At 40.3% G+C, this 12,015-nt stretch overlaps 1 protein-coding gene across 13 annotated transcripts in view; it reads left to right on the forward strand.

Moving 5' to 3' along the window:
• The window catches only part of ank2a (ankyrin 2a, neuronal), a 60,687-nt gene that overhangs the window by 13,321 nt on the left and 35,351 nt on the right, over positions 1 to 12,015 (forward strand). For 5 of the 13 annotated variants that reach the window (XM_068650801.1, XM_068650799.1, XM_068650806.1 and 2 more), the window contains exons 3-28: positions 2,635 to 2,733; positions 3,162 to 3,260; positions 3,341 to 3,439; positions 3,696 to 3,881; positions 4,392 to 4,415; positions 5,255 to 5,353; positions 5,779 to 5,877; positions 6,233 to 6,331; positions 6,461 to 6,658; positions 6,734 to 6,832; positions 6,937 to 7,035; positions 7,242 to 7,340; positions 7,510 to 7,707; positions 7,781 to 7,879; positions 8,040 to 8,138; positions 8,260 to 8,457; positions 8,690 to 8,788; positions 9,340 to 9,438; positions 9,537 to 9,635; positions 9,708 to 9,806; positions 9,880 to 9,952; positions 10,064 to 10,114; positions 10,292 to 10,418; positions 10,766 to 10,832; positions 10,924 to 11,027; positions 11,315 to 11,350. In XM_068650801.1, coding sequence (XP_068506902.1) covers positions 2,635 to 2,733; positions 3,162 to 3,260; positions 3,341 to 3,439; positions 3,696 to 3,881; positions 4,392 to 4,415; positions 5,255 to 5,353; positions 5,779 to 5,877; positions 6,233 to 6,331; positions 6,461 to 6,658; positions 6,734 to 6,832; positions 6,937 to 7,035; positions 7,242 to 7,340; positions 7,510 to 7,707; positions 7,781 to 7,879; positions 8,040 to 8,138; positions 8,260 to 8,457; positions 8,690 to 8,788; positions 9,340 to 9,438; positions 9,537 to 9,635; positions 9,708 to 9,806; positions 9,880 to 9,952; positions 10,064 to 10,114; positions 10,292 to 10,418; positions 10,766 to 10,832; positions 10,924 to 11,027; positions 11,315 to 11,350 — 2,747 coding nt within the window. The remainder of the gene's footprint in view (positions 1 to 2,634; positions 2,734 to 3,161; positions 3,261 to 3,340; positions 3,440 to 3,695; positions 3,882 to 4,391; positions 4,416 to 5,254; positions 5,354 to 5,778; positions 5,878 to 6,232; positions 6,332 to 6,460; positions 6,659 to 6,733; positions 6,833 to 6,936; positions 7,036 to 7,241; positions 7,341 to 7,509; positions 7,708 to 7,780; positions 7,880 to 8,039; positions 8,139 to 8,259; positions 8,458 to 8,689; positions 8,789 to 9,339; positions 9,439 to 9,536; positions 9,636 to 9,707; positions 9,807 to 9,879; positions 9,953 to 10,063; positions 10,115 to 10,291; positions 10,419 to 10,765; positions 10,833 to 10,923; positions 11,028 to 11,314; positions 11,351 to 12,015) is intronic. The other 8 variants (XM_068650804.1, XM_068650808.1, XM_068650812.1 and 5 more) reach the window with 5 other exon arrangements.

Here is a 12,015-nt window from a genome sequence, read left to right on the forward strand (position 1 = left end):
TTATGTCCTCTACTGCACTTATTAAGTTCATGGGAAGCTTTGGACTATAGGACATTAGTTAGCATGTGATAAGGTCACACGGACATTCCGTTTAATCTCACTTAAGTGAACTAGAGTTCACTTAAATGTTGTCTATTTACTCGCTGCATATCCATTAGCTAAATGAAGCTTTTAGTTACGGCTCAGAGGAAAAAGAGATTTAAAGTGCGTGTATGTTTGCACACACGCACACACACACGCACGCTCTTGTCTCTCCATCTTTGCGGGGCACCAAAATTGACATTCTGCTGTTGTTGAACACAAACATTTGTATTTGTGTGGATATTTTGACTGCTCCACACAAGATCTCCATGAACACAAGATTCTCTAGGTTTTGTGATTTACAGAATTTGTGGAGTCGCGACGATATTTGACAGCCAACATTTGTATGACTCGGCCTTCTTTAATAAGCACAAGATGCAATGTGAAGTTCGTACGTTATTAAGTGTACTGTCAGTGAAATATCCCCAAAACACGTGCATTGATGTGTGGGATTTGCTTGTGTCCTTTTGATGACAAGCTAAAACCTGCATGCACATTCAAATGTGCAGCGAGGATCATCTTGACGCACATTTGGAAGCAGCTTCATTTTTGCCTTTTTGGCACTGCAGTGACAAAAATATCGCTGACTCACTAGGCTGCGTGATTTATAATTCATTGATGGGCCGACGGCATTAGAGCACTGGCATCGTGACCATACAAACGCTGTTCTGCGAATGATGTGCTCAGCGTAACCACACCGACCTGATTGTCGCCGTGAGGATTATGATTATTGCACACATGATTTTGGCATTGCACATTACGCAATCCACTCACTAAGAATATCATTAGGCATACCTGCACATGCTGCCTCTACAAAGATAATCATTAATAATACCAGGTGTACCTTATATTGATCATCAAATTAACATGTTTCTATTTTTCAAACAACATAATTGAAAGTAATGATTGTATCCTGATTGTCTGGCATCCAGTCCTTGGTGTAGTCCGCCTCATATGAGTCTTGGGTGCAACGTGGTCATAAATGATATCATCCACAAGGGGAGATCCTGCAGTTTATCTGAAAAAAAACAATTTGCGCGGGTCAATGTCATGCACGAAGCCCAGCGACTCTATTTTTGCTTGCAATGTCAAACACTGTGTGCTTTGACCCCCTTGATTCTAATGGAAATGAAGTGAGCCGCTACAATTGGCTAGGAGTCAGCTCTGTTTCTTCCCACAACGGCGCAAACACCCCCTTGCGCTTATTTCTACATGTGCAAAGGCCAGGAAAATACAGAACAATAGAAAACTCCACCAAGCAGTTAGGCTGGGCTTTATGACATTTAGACAAACAACCATTCACAATCATATTCACATCTATGGGCAATTTAGTGTCTTGTGTAATCGTAGGGCCACATTTCACTAATTAAAGAAATAATGGATCCCTCAGGGGCTACCAGCACCCGCTTTCATTTGTGACTTTTTATCTTTTGAATGGTTTTGCAGCTCGCATAATGGCAACCTTCATATGAACCCTTTTAAAAGTCGCTCAAGTTGCTCACTGATCCGCACTGGAATTGGCATAGGACTCCCTGAGGACTGCCCTCTTTTCTTCTTGAAATGATGACATTTAAGTTGCCTCTAAATATGAGTACCCCTGTTTATGTACTTGGGTGTCCTACTTACCCTCTATGACTGCGCAGAAAGAGGGCAGTAACATGACACCCGCTGTGGCATTTTGGAACTTACCCCTGTGCATGTGTGCGGGTCCACTTTTATTTTTTTTGCCTTCGTCTATGTGTGCGTGTGTGTGTGCATGTGTGTGTGTGTGCGCATGCCCGACAAGTGAAGAAAGGGGACGCCGGTAGTGGACGTGTTAGCAACATTGCAGCTCCTTATTGACATCAGTGCCAGGCTAATCTTCCGAGCCAGCAGGCACGGGTAAGAGGACGAGTACACGCCTACAACTTTGGACCCGAACCTGTGGACCACTGTTGAGAGTTACTGCTCTATTATTCCAGAATCCACCTGGAAGTATAGTTTAAGGAGTCGTAAGAAGAATTTTTGGGTAGAGACAGGACTGCACTGAATTACTTTTGTAGCTTGAAAAAAAAACTGGACAATGGAAGAAGAGGAAGATGAGGTGAATATCCTATTTTGTTTTTTTATTCTCCACTGAGTTGACTGTCTCACAAAAGTTTATTGAGAATTGTGCTGTGAGCCAAAATAGAATTTTTAATATTGGTTTGCATCCAGGATTATATTTGTTTTGTATTACCTCTGCCAACTACAAATCCAAGGTTTAGGGAGACATGTTCAGCCTTGGTGGAGTTACGCACTGTACTAACCTTATGTTGTTTAGGAATTGAGAACAAAATATGACAGTAATGGACTGCACTTTTATTGCGTTTTATCTACACCGTATGGTGTCTCACATTCACCCATTCACATGCACATTCATAATAAGTTTCCATCATGGATGATCTTGATTGACTGTAACCCCATTTCAAGTTTACTAATCCCCATACCTGAAGATATTTAGATAAGATTTAGAAGATATTCTAAATCAATATTTAATGTCTCACGTGGTCTCTGTGTTTGTTATTCTTGTAGAATGGTCTGAATGCTTTGCATTTGGCAGCCAAAGAGGGGCACCAGGATCTAGTGGACGAACTGTTGGAGAGAGGAGCACCTGTTGACTCATCCACTAAGGTGTAGTTTCATATACATACAAACTTTAGTGGTTCTCCGAGCCTCTTCTTATATTGAGGTAATTTTTACTTTGATTCAGAAGGGGAAAGAGGGAAGGAGGACTGTCACACTGGACTTGTGACAGGAGTGAATGTCAGATAAGCTGTTTGTTATGTGACTCTTTCCATGCCGCCGTGCTCTGTTCTTAGCAGCCAGCAGAGAATCTGTCACTCAAGACACCAGTGTGGCCTTTGATATTAGCTTTTCAGGAACCTTTAGGTCCCCAAAATAAAAGCATCAATCATCATCCTTTCACTTTGGTCAACAAGATGTATCACTTGAGTTGTGTGTGTTTTAGGTCACATACTGTTGATGCTAAAATAAAATACTTACATACTGGCTAAGTCAACTGGCTTAACTAAGAGTTTAACCCTTAGTTAACTCCACAGAAAGGAAACACCGCACTTCATATTGCCTCACTGGCTGGGCAAAAAGAGGTGGTCCGCTTGCTGGTGAAGAGAGGAGCTGATGTGAATTCGCAGTCTCAGGTGAGAAGTCTTGGCTTGATCTTAAGGTTCTTGGGTTGATTGTAACACAAACAGCGACATTTGTGTCACTCTGCACACAGAATGGCTTCACTCCGCTCTACATGGCCGCACAGGAGAATCACTTGGAGGTTGTTAGATATTTGCTGGAAAATGATGGAAACCAGAGTATTGCAACAGAGGTAACTTGATCGAAAGGAATCAGTGTGTTGAACTCTGGGGACTGGGGGTATCTATGAATACATATTGACGATGTATATATTATTGACATGCCAATGTTTTGAAATTATATATAGTGTAGAATGAAATTATACTTTGAGTAGAAAATTAATGTGTATCATATCTGCTGATTGTTTACAAGAGATTTTTTTTATTATTATTATTTTTACATTCACGTTCAATATGATGAGCCCATCTCCTTCTCTGTGCTCCTAAAAGGACGGCTTCACACCACTTGCCATCGCACTCCAGCAGGGTCACAACGCAGTGGTGTCTCTGCTGCTGGAGCACGACACTAAAGGCAAAGTGCGTCTGCCTGCTTTGCACATCGCGGCACGCAAGGACGACACCAAGTCAGCTGCACTGCTGCTCCAGAACGACCACAACGCTGACGTCCAGTCCAAGGTGAGAGGATGCCACAGCGCTAGATTTATGGCGGAACCTAGCGAGTGTTGAGCAGTGGTCAACAACCTTTTTGAAACTGAGAGCTACATAACATTGGGTACTGGATAATGCTGGCTCTGTTTGTTCCACACTTCTGAAATAACACATTTGCTCAAATTTTCTGCATTTATTTCTTATTGTTAATTTTATATTATTAATTCTAATTCAAATTAATATATTAATATTTTTATATTATCAATTAATGATAGTCCATCCATTCTCCGAACCGCTTTGTCGTCACGAGGGTCGCGGGCGTGCTGGAGTCTATCCCAGCAGTCTTGGGGCGATTGGCGGGGTATCTATTGATTTCCTTTCCCTAATTGGCCTTTTCAAAAGTGCATTACCAACAGTGTCCATGTCTTTTCCTCAGTGTGCCCTTGTTGACTTACCTTGTTTGATATGTGGTGGTGAAAGCCCTTTCCTTACCAGCCCAATATCCTATCCTTCCATTTCTCTATGCCTACTAACCAGATGATGGTCAATAGAACTACCGAGGTACACCTTACCAACTCATTGCCGCTCTCTCGAATTCATTTTTTGTCTTCTTTGACCATCTCTGTTGATTTTAGCTTTCCCCTTGTCAGGACTTTGTAGTCATGCATGTTAAAATTACAGTATGAAATAATATGACAGCATGTACGTAATCTAAATTACCCAGCATGGCTCACACTCTTATCTATGTATACAAAGCAAAGTTTATTTCCTTATTTAAAATAATGCTTAGTTTTTAGCAGCAGTCACTACAAAAAAAATCTCACTTTCTTCTTATTTAGTTGCGTTTCTTTTTCTCTCCATCACCTGCAGCATGCGTACACCTAAGCCCGATGATATCTGATGTGTTTTACGATTTTTAAGTGAACTCTGTTTCTTAATCAAATTGCACCATGTCTATCAGAACGGGAAGGTAAGGAGTGAACATATCTACGACTGACTGTACTGTAGATTTGTTTTTAGTTTAGCGCTTATACCGATCGGTGTCCATTTGTCTGTCGGCAGATTCACGAGTAGATGCTTTGTGCAGTTTGTGTCTTTTTGTCCCACACGCTTTTGACTTTTTCGCTAGTATAGCAGTAAAGAAAAAACATGGCATGTATTATTCTGCGCATGTTCATTTTGTGTGCTTCTTAAGTCAATTTATATGAGTGGGTGTGTTTTCAAGCATGCTGCCTCATGGTAATGCAACTACAGTTGAATGAGCTTTCTGTTCTTGCGCAGCTTTTCTTTTTCTTTCTTTTGCAAGTGTTCTCCTTTTTTCACCTGCTGTTTCCACCATTACTCCCTCTCCTTTCCTTCTTGTTCTCTCCTCTGCTCTCCTGCTCCTGTGTCTCAAACAGAGCGGTTTCACCCCTCTGCACATCGCCGCTCACTATGGCAACGTGAATGTCTCCACCCTGTTGCTGAACAGAGGAGCCGCTGTGGACTTCACAGCCAGGGTAGCCGCCCTATTCCACTACTTTCGCTAATCACATCAAAACGATTGTGTGCGCTATTACTCAGCAGCTACCGCCATTATATGTACTTCAAATTAAAATTGAGGCACTGGAAATGAAATGTATAATTTAATGTTTTCATCTAGAGGGGCAATGAAATGTACAATTTAATGTTTTCATCTAGAGGGCAGTACAAGTAAAAGACAAAAGATTTCACGTCATTGTGGAATTTGATGTCTTCTCTGCTCGATGTCCCTGAGATGATAACCACACATTAAATTCATAATTATTTTATCTAGACTAAAAAAGCTTGGTTAAATTTATTTTAAAGCCATTATTTTGGCAATGGCTGAGAATCGCTGAGTTGCTGTAATCTTGTAATAATGTTTTTTATATCCCTCCTATTGTGTTCTCATCTGTCCTGTCAGAATGGAATAACGCCTCTGCATGTGGCCTCAAAGAGAGGCAACACCAACATGGTGGTCCTGCTGTTGGACCGAGGAGCTCAGATCGACGCTAAAACCAGGGTGAGTCTGCACACTGCAGACCATTTTTCCTCTGCACCTTGAGCCAAGGCATTTATATTTTACAGAAAAATCTACAACAACAAAGAAAAATAATCCAAATGATATATGTCGTGAAAACAAAATGATGATCGCGTATCAATTTACTCGCATAAGTACTTACTCAGCAGAAAATCTCAGCCTATGTAGGTGAAGTCTGTGATTTGAATGGCAACAAGTACATACAGATTAATGGGCTCTTTGCATTTAATAACTCACGTTGCAGAAATATGCCTGCATGTAATAACTCATATTGCAGAAATATGCCTTGGTCTTTTCTGGTTTTGAAAAATAGCTAACTTAAACTTCATCATCCTAGGATGGGCTTACTCCGCTACACTGTGCAGCCAGGAGTGGGCATGACTCAGCAGTGGAGTTGCTGCTGGAGAAAGGCGCACCTATTTTAGCCAGAACAAAGGTAATGTGATCGCTTATACCTTCAAAAAACTCACGTCATGCAGCTTTACCTGGCCCTCTAAAAAGGCAACTCTGTGTATTTGTCAATGAGGAAATAACGGATGACACTATGTTTCTTCATCCTCTACAGAATGGATTGTCCCCACTGCACATGTCAGCCCAGGGCGACCACGTGGAGTGTGTGAAGCTGCTGCTGCAGGACAAAGCTCCAGTTGATGATGTCACACTGGACTACCTCACAGCGTTGCACGTCGCAGCTCACTGTGGCCACTACAGGGTCACCAAGTTGCTGTTAGATAAGAAGGCCAATCCCAATGCCAGAGCACTAGTATGCATACAAATTGGGCATAACATGAGCTTGTGTGGCATGAATTTGAAAAATATCTATGTCTCTCATTACTAGAATGGATTCACTCCCCTACACATCGCTTGTAAAAAGAATCGGGTGAAAGTGATGGAATTGTTGGTGAAATACGGAGCATCCATCCAGGCTATTACTGAGGTGAGGCGCTAAGAATGTTTCAGTTTTACATTTTTGTAGTCTAATATTTGCTGCTAAATAACTATAATAATATATTTGTCTTTTCTTTTCTTTTTTTTTTTCAGTCTGGCTTGACTCCCATCCATGTTGCCGCCTTCATGGGCCACCTCAACATTGTTCTACTTCTACTGCAAAATGGAGCCTCTCCCGATGTCCGTAACATTGTAAGTTTGAAACTATAGCAGATGGTTTAAATTCATGTATTTAACTGTTTGTACAATAGATGAATAATTAAAACTGTTGTAAAGTATTGAGACGCATATTTTAATCAGTGAAATATCCGTTAAATCAAATCTGGTGTTTCACTGATCCACTGGTTCTTGAATCTTAATTTTTCCAAGTATAATGACATTTTGTCTTTGGTGAAAAGCGTGGCGAGACAGCACTACACATGGCGGCCCGAGCAGGCCAGATGGAGGTGGTGCGTTGTTTGCTGAGGAACGGCGCGCTGGTGGACGCCATGGCCAGGGTCAGTCGGCATTGACCATATTTCTGCTCCTTAAAAGCATATCCGTATTCGGTACACCTGCACAATGTCATAGGAATTGGATTATTCTTGTTGTGGACCTCCTCATTAGATTGTGGGGGTGTAACTCATGTGATAAATGCACAGCTCACATTTTGTCATTCAATCATAGGAGGACCAGACTCCCCTCCACATTGCGTCCCGATTAGGAAAAACTGACATTGTCCAGCTGCTCCTACAGCACATGGCTCACCCAGATGCTGCCACCATCAATGGTTACACTCCACTCCACATTTCAGCCAGGGAAGGGCAAGTGGAGACAGCCGCCGTGCTTCTGGAGGCCGGGGCTTCACACTCCATGGCTACCAAGGTATGCAATAATTGTTATAATATACAGTTCAACAAATTGACTTCAATTAAACTCTGGTTTTCCACTACCACAGAAAGGATTTACTCCATTACATGTAGCCGCTAAGTATGGAAGCCTTGATGTGGCAAAACTATTGCTTCAACGCAAAGCTCTCCCTGATGATGCAGGCAAGGTGAGATGTTTAGAGGTTTATGTAAATATAGTTTGAGGACTACACATTGTTTTGGATTCTCATTAGATTGTGCAGATGTTGCTGATGCATTTTGTCGGCTTACGTCTAAGAAGCTCTCGACATAAAGATCAATTGTGTAACAAAATGCTTGCTCACACAGAATGGACTAACGCCGCTCCATGTAGCGGCTCATTATGACAACCAAGAGGTGGCGCTCCTGCTGCTGGACAAAGGAGCCTCACCTCATGCTACTGCAAAGGTGAGGACATTGTCATAAAGTCATACAAAAGTGTCACATGGTTGGATGGCTCAATCTTGCAGGGAGGTTTTCCGCCTTACTCTTAATGAAGAATTCACACTGTTCATATTTCTTTCTCCAGAATGGCTACACTCCTCTTCACATCGCAGCCAAAAAGAACCAGACTAATATTGCGCTAGCCCTTCTCCAGTATGGTGCCGAGACCAATGTTCTGACCAAGCAGGGAGTCAGTCCTCTTCACCTGGCTGCACAGGAGGGACACGCTGAGATGGCCAGCTTGCTACTGGGCAAAGGCGCTCACATCAACACAGCAACCAAGGTCCAAGAAATATTTTTGTATTGAAGCTCAGAGAATCAGATTCTTTTTTACAAGTGTTCCGAAAGTAACCACAAGCCAGAAAACAATGCAGTAACCAGCAATGTACTCAAATCCTGAGTACAGTCCTTAAAACGTGTCACATGACTTTGTTCTGATGTCATCCCTATGACGCATGTGTAATGAACCAACCGTTGCTTTTTATGGTAACCTGCAGTGTCATTTTGTGTTACAGAGTGGACTGACTCCTCTGCATCTCACAGCACAAGAGGATAGGGTCAGTGCTGCAGAAGTATTAGCCAAACATGATGCCAACCTGGACCAGCAAACAAAGGTACACACACAAACGAAATACATCAATCACTAAGCCAGTATGTGTTTTTACTGAAATTATAGTTCTTAATCCTTGGTGTGTTTTGACAAAAGCATACATGTCATTAAGATGCATGGGGAGTGTTTTAAAGTGTTAGAAGAAAAAAAAAAGCATGTCTGAAAATTGTAACAAGCATTTAAGAGAATTTCTGCTGTCTACTGGCCCGAAGGAAGTACTGCAGTATTTCTATTAAACTGTACATTACTTCTTGCAGAAGCGTATTCTGCCAAGTAGCTCATTAGCTTTACGCTCACATTTAACACCACTCACAAAGAGGATTAGTTTTTCTTTCTATAATTTTTTTAACTCTTCACAATTATTTTTTTTCTAACGATCCTGAATCTGCCCTTCCTTTAAAAAAAATAACATCTACACGTGTGAACTGACCAATAATTTGTGGGAAAAAAATGTTAAATATATTAAATATATCCAAATGTAACATGAAATATATTAACATGTGTACAAAAGTTATTATTGTAAAATCTGCTAACTTTCTTCTGTCTTCACATCAGCTTGGCTATACACCTCTAATAGTAGCCTGTCACTATGGAAATGCCAAGATGGTCAACTTCCTGTTACAGCAAGGTGCCAGTGTCAACGCCAAAACTAAGGTAAGAGCCAAATCGCTATATATGAGCGCACAAATGTTTGACTTGTCATAGTAAACAAAATAAAACTTACAAACACTTGTGCTCTATCCGTCTTGTAGAATGGATACACACCTCTCCACCAGGCAGCACAACAAGGGAACACACACATCATCAATGTTTTGCTGCAGAATGGGGCCAAACCAAGTGCTACTACAGTGGTGAGAAGGATAGGGAAAAAAAAAAAAATCCTTGAGTGGGGAAAAAAACTCAATGATATTTCCTCCTCTTAGAATGGAAACACTGCTCTATCCATTGCCAGGCGTCTGGGTTACATCTCAGTGGTAGACACACTGAAAGTAGTCACTGAAGAAGTCATCACTACCACAACAGTAACAGTTTTCATTTTTAATGTTTCATTTTTTATAATATGCTTTAATAATTCTTCAATCCTTTTTATGTCAGACGGTCACAGAGAAACACAAACTCAACGTTCCAGAGACCATGACGGAAATCCTTGATGTCTCTGATGAAGAAGGTGAGGATTTTTCATTTATTATTATTTTTTTCATTGAACCACTGATTTGTCATTGTCCTCAAAACATATATATTCTGGATGATTTGGTGTTAAAAGCATCATGTTTCATAGCTCTGGGGCTTGAAGATGACCCTTTCTCAGAGGTCTTTCTAGAGCTGGAAGGTACTGCTGTATTTTGCCTGACCACCCGGTGTGGTGTTATACTAATGTGTTATGCACCACTACCATTGTGTTGAAAATCTGTAGGTTTTCTCTTCCTTTTCAGCCATAGTGTGTTGTTTTTGTAATTAATCTTTGGATTTCAAACATATTAATAACGTTTGAAACACTGTTGTCCAGGTGAGGACACTATGACTGGTGATGGAGGCGAATACCTGAGAGCGGAGGACCTTCGAGAGCTTGGCGATGACTCTTTGCCAGGACACTACTTGGACAGCTTCAGCTACATGAGCCACAACCTGGACAGGTCGCTAATGCCAACCACACACTCAGTGATGAAACAGAATATAGTTGAAAAAAAATGCAACTGACGTTCGAAAACATAAAACAACTCGCTGCAACTGATAAACTGTGAAACAATATTTTGAGGTGCCACATTTACAATTTTATTATCTTTTAATAATACTAAGCTAACCTACAATAGAGTATGATTGAGGGATGTACAATATTGTCAATATAAAAAATAATACTAATAATACTCATTGATAAACAGATGGTTATTATTATTATTATTATTATTATTATTATTATTATTATTATTATTATTATTATTATTATTATTATTATTATTATTGTGTGTCCCGTTCGCTTCAGGCCTCAGCACCAGAGCTTCCATCAGAGGGATGGCGTTCTCATTGAGGACATGATTACCAGCCATCAAGTGAGGACAAATCATATTTTAAAAGAAAATAATACACTGACATTTTTTGTAAATTGTAGTTGAAGACAAGTATTGTTTTGTTTGTCTTCAGGTGTCGGCACTATCAAGAGAGCAAGATAAGGACTCGTTCCGCTTGAGCTGGGGGGCTGAGCACCTCGATAATGTGATGTTGTCCTCCAGTCTGCTGCACTCTGGGTATAACTCTGTACAAACACACGGACACACACACGGACACACACACGGACACACACTTTTAGTGGTTCCTTGGAGAAGTGACATTGCAGCTGTTATATAAATGAAGCTGCTTATAAATAATCTATCTTACTGTATGTTTAGAGTGAGTCACTTTTTTTTTTACTTTGTCTTTTATTTTTCTCACTTTAATTCACTTTTCAATGTTTTTTACTTTTTCATTGTCTTGTGGCTTCTGTGTGCACACACTTTTGTGATCTGTGATTTCGTGTGTTATATTCTGCTTTTAGCCGTTCGTCTCCTTGCCTAGACCATGACAACAGCAGGTGATTCTCTTTGCCTTCTTTAGCTGCCTTGTCTCCTCCTCTTCTAGTTTATGTACTTTTATTTTCGGCATATAATAGGAGTAAAAACATTCCTCCATCTCGATTTTACTCCATGCATGGATTGCTAATGCACGATTTTGCTAACTACAGATGTCCTAAATCTGACCCCTAGATTGGTCTCTTACGGTTCATTGTTATAATTCAATGAGATGCAGTACAAGAGCTGAATCCTAAATTCTGATAATTAATTGATTGACACTTTCAGAGATTCATTTATGTTTATTTTCTTGGTTGTATATAGTTTGACCAGCTTCATAAACCGGGCAGTGTTTCTAATATTTCAACTTATTTCTATGTATTAATAGCAATAATAACCATTACCATTTTTTAATAGTTTAATAATTTTGTTTATTAATGATAAATTGACCTAGAGTGTAAATTATCATGTTTAATTATTGCAAGCATCTTAAAATGATCATTTGGAGACAATTTGCTGAACATTTTTGTTGTAAGTGTGACTGTTTGCTTCAGGATGTTTTTAAATTGCTAATTTTTTTTTGAAGATTTATAATTCTCCGAGACAGCCTGCCTTGCGTGCAAATAACATTTTGAGTGGAATGAAACTTGAGAATTGCCTTGAACCAACTGTGACCATCGTGTCCTTG

The sequence above is a fragment of the Syngnathus scovelli genome, chromosome 5 (genome assembly GCF_024217435.2).
Source record: "Syngnathus scovelli strain Florida chromosome 5, RoL_Ssco_1.2, whole genome shotgun sequence".
Classification (NCBI taxonomy): Eukaryota; Metazoa; Chordata; class Actinopteri; order Syngnathiformes; family Syngnathidae; genus Syngnathus; species Syngnathus scovelli.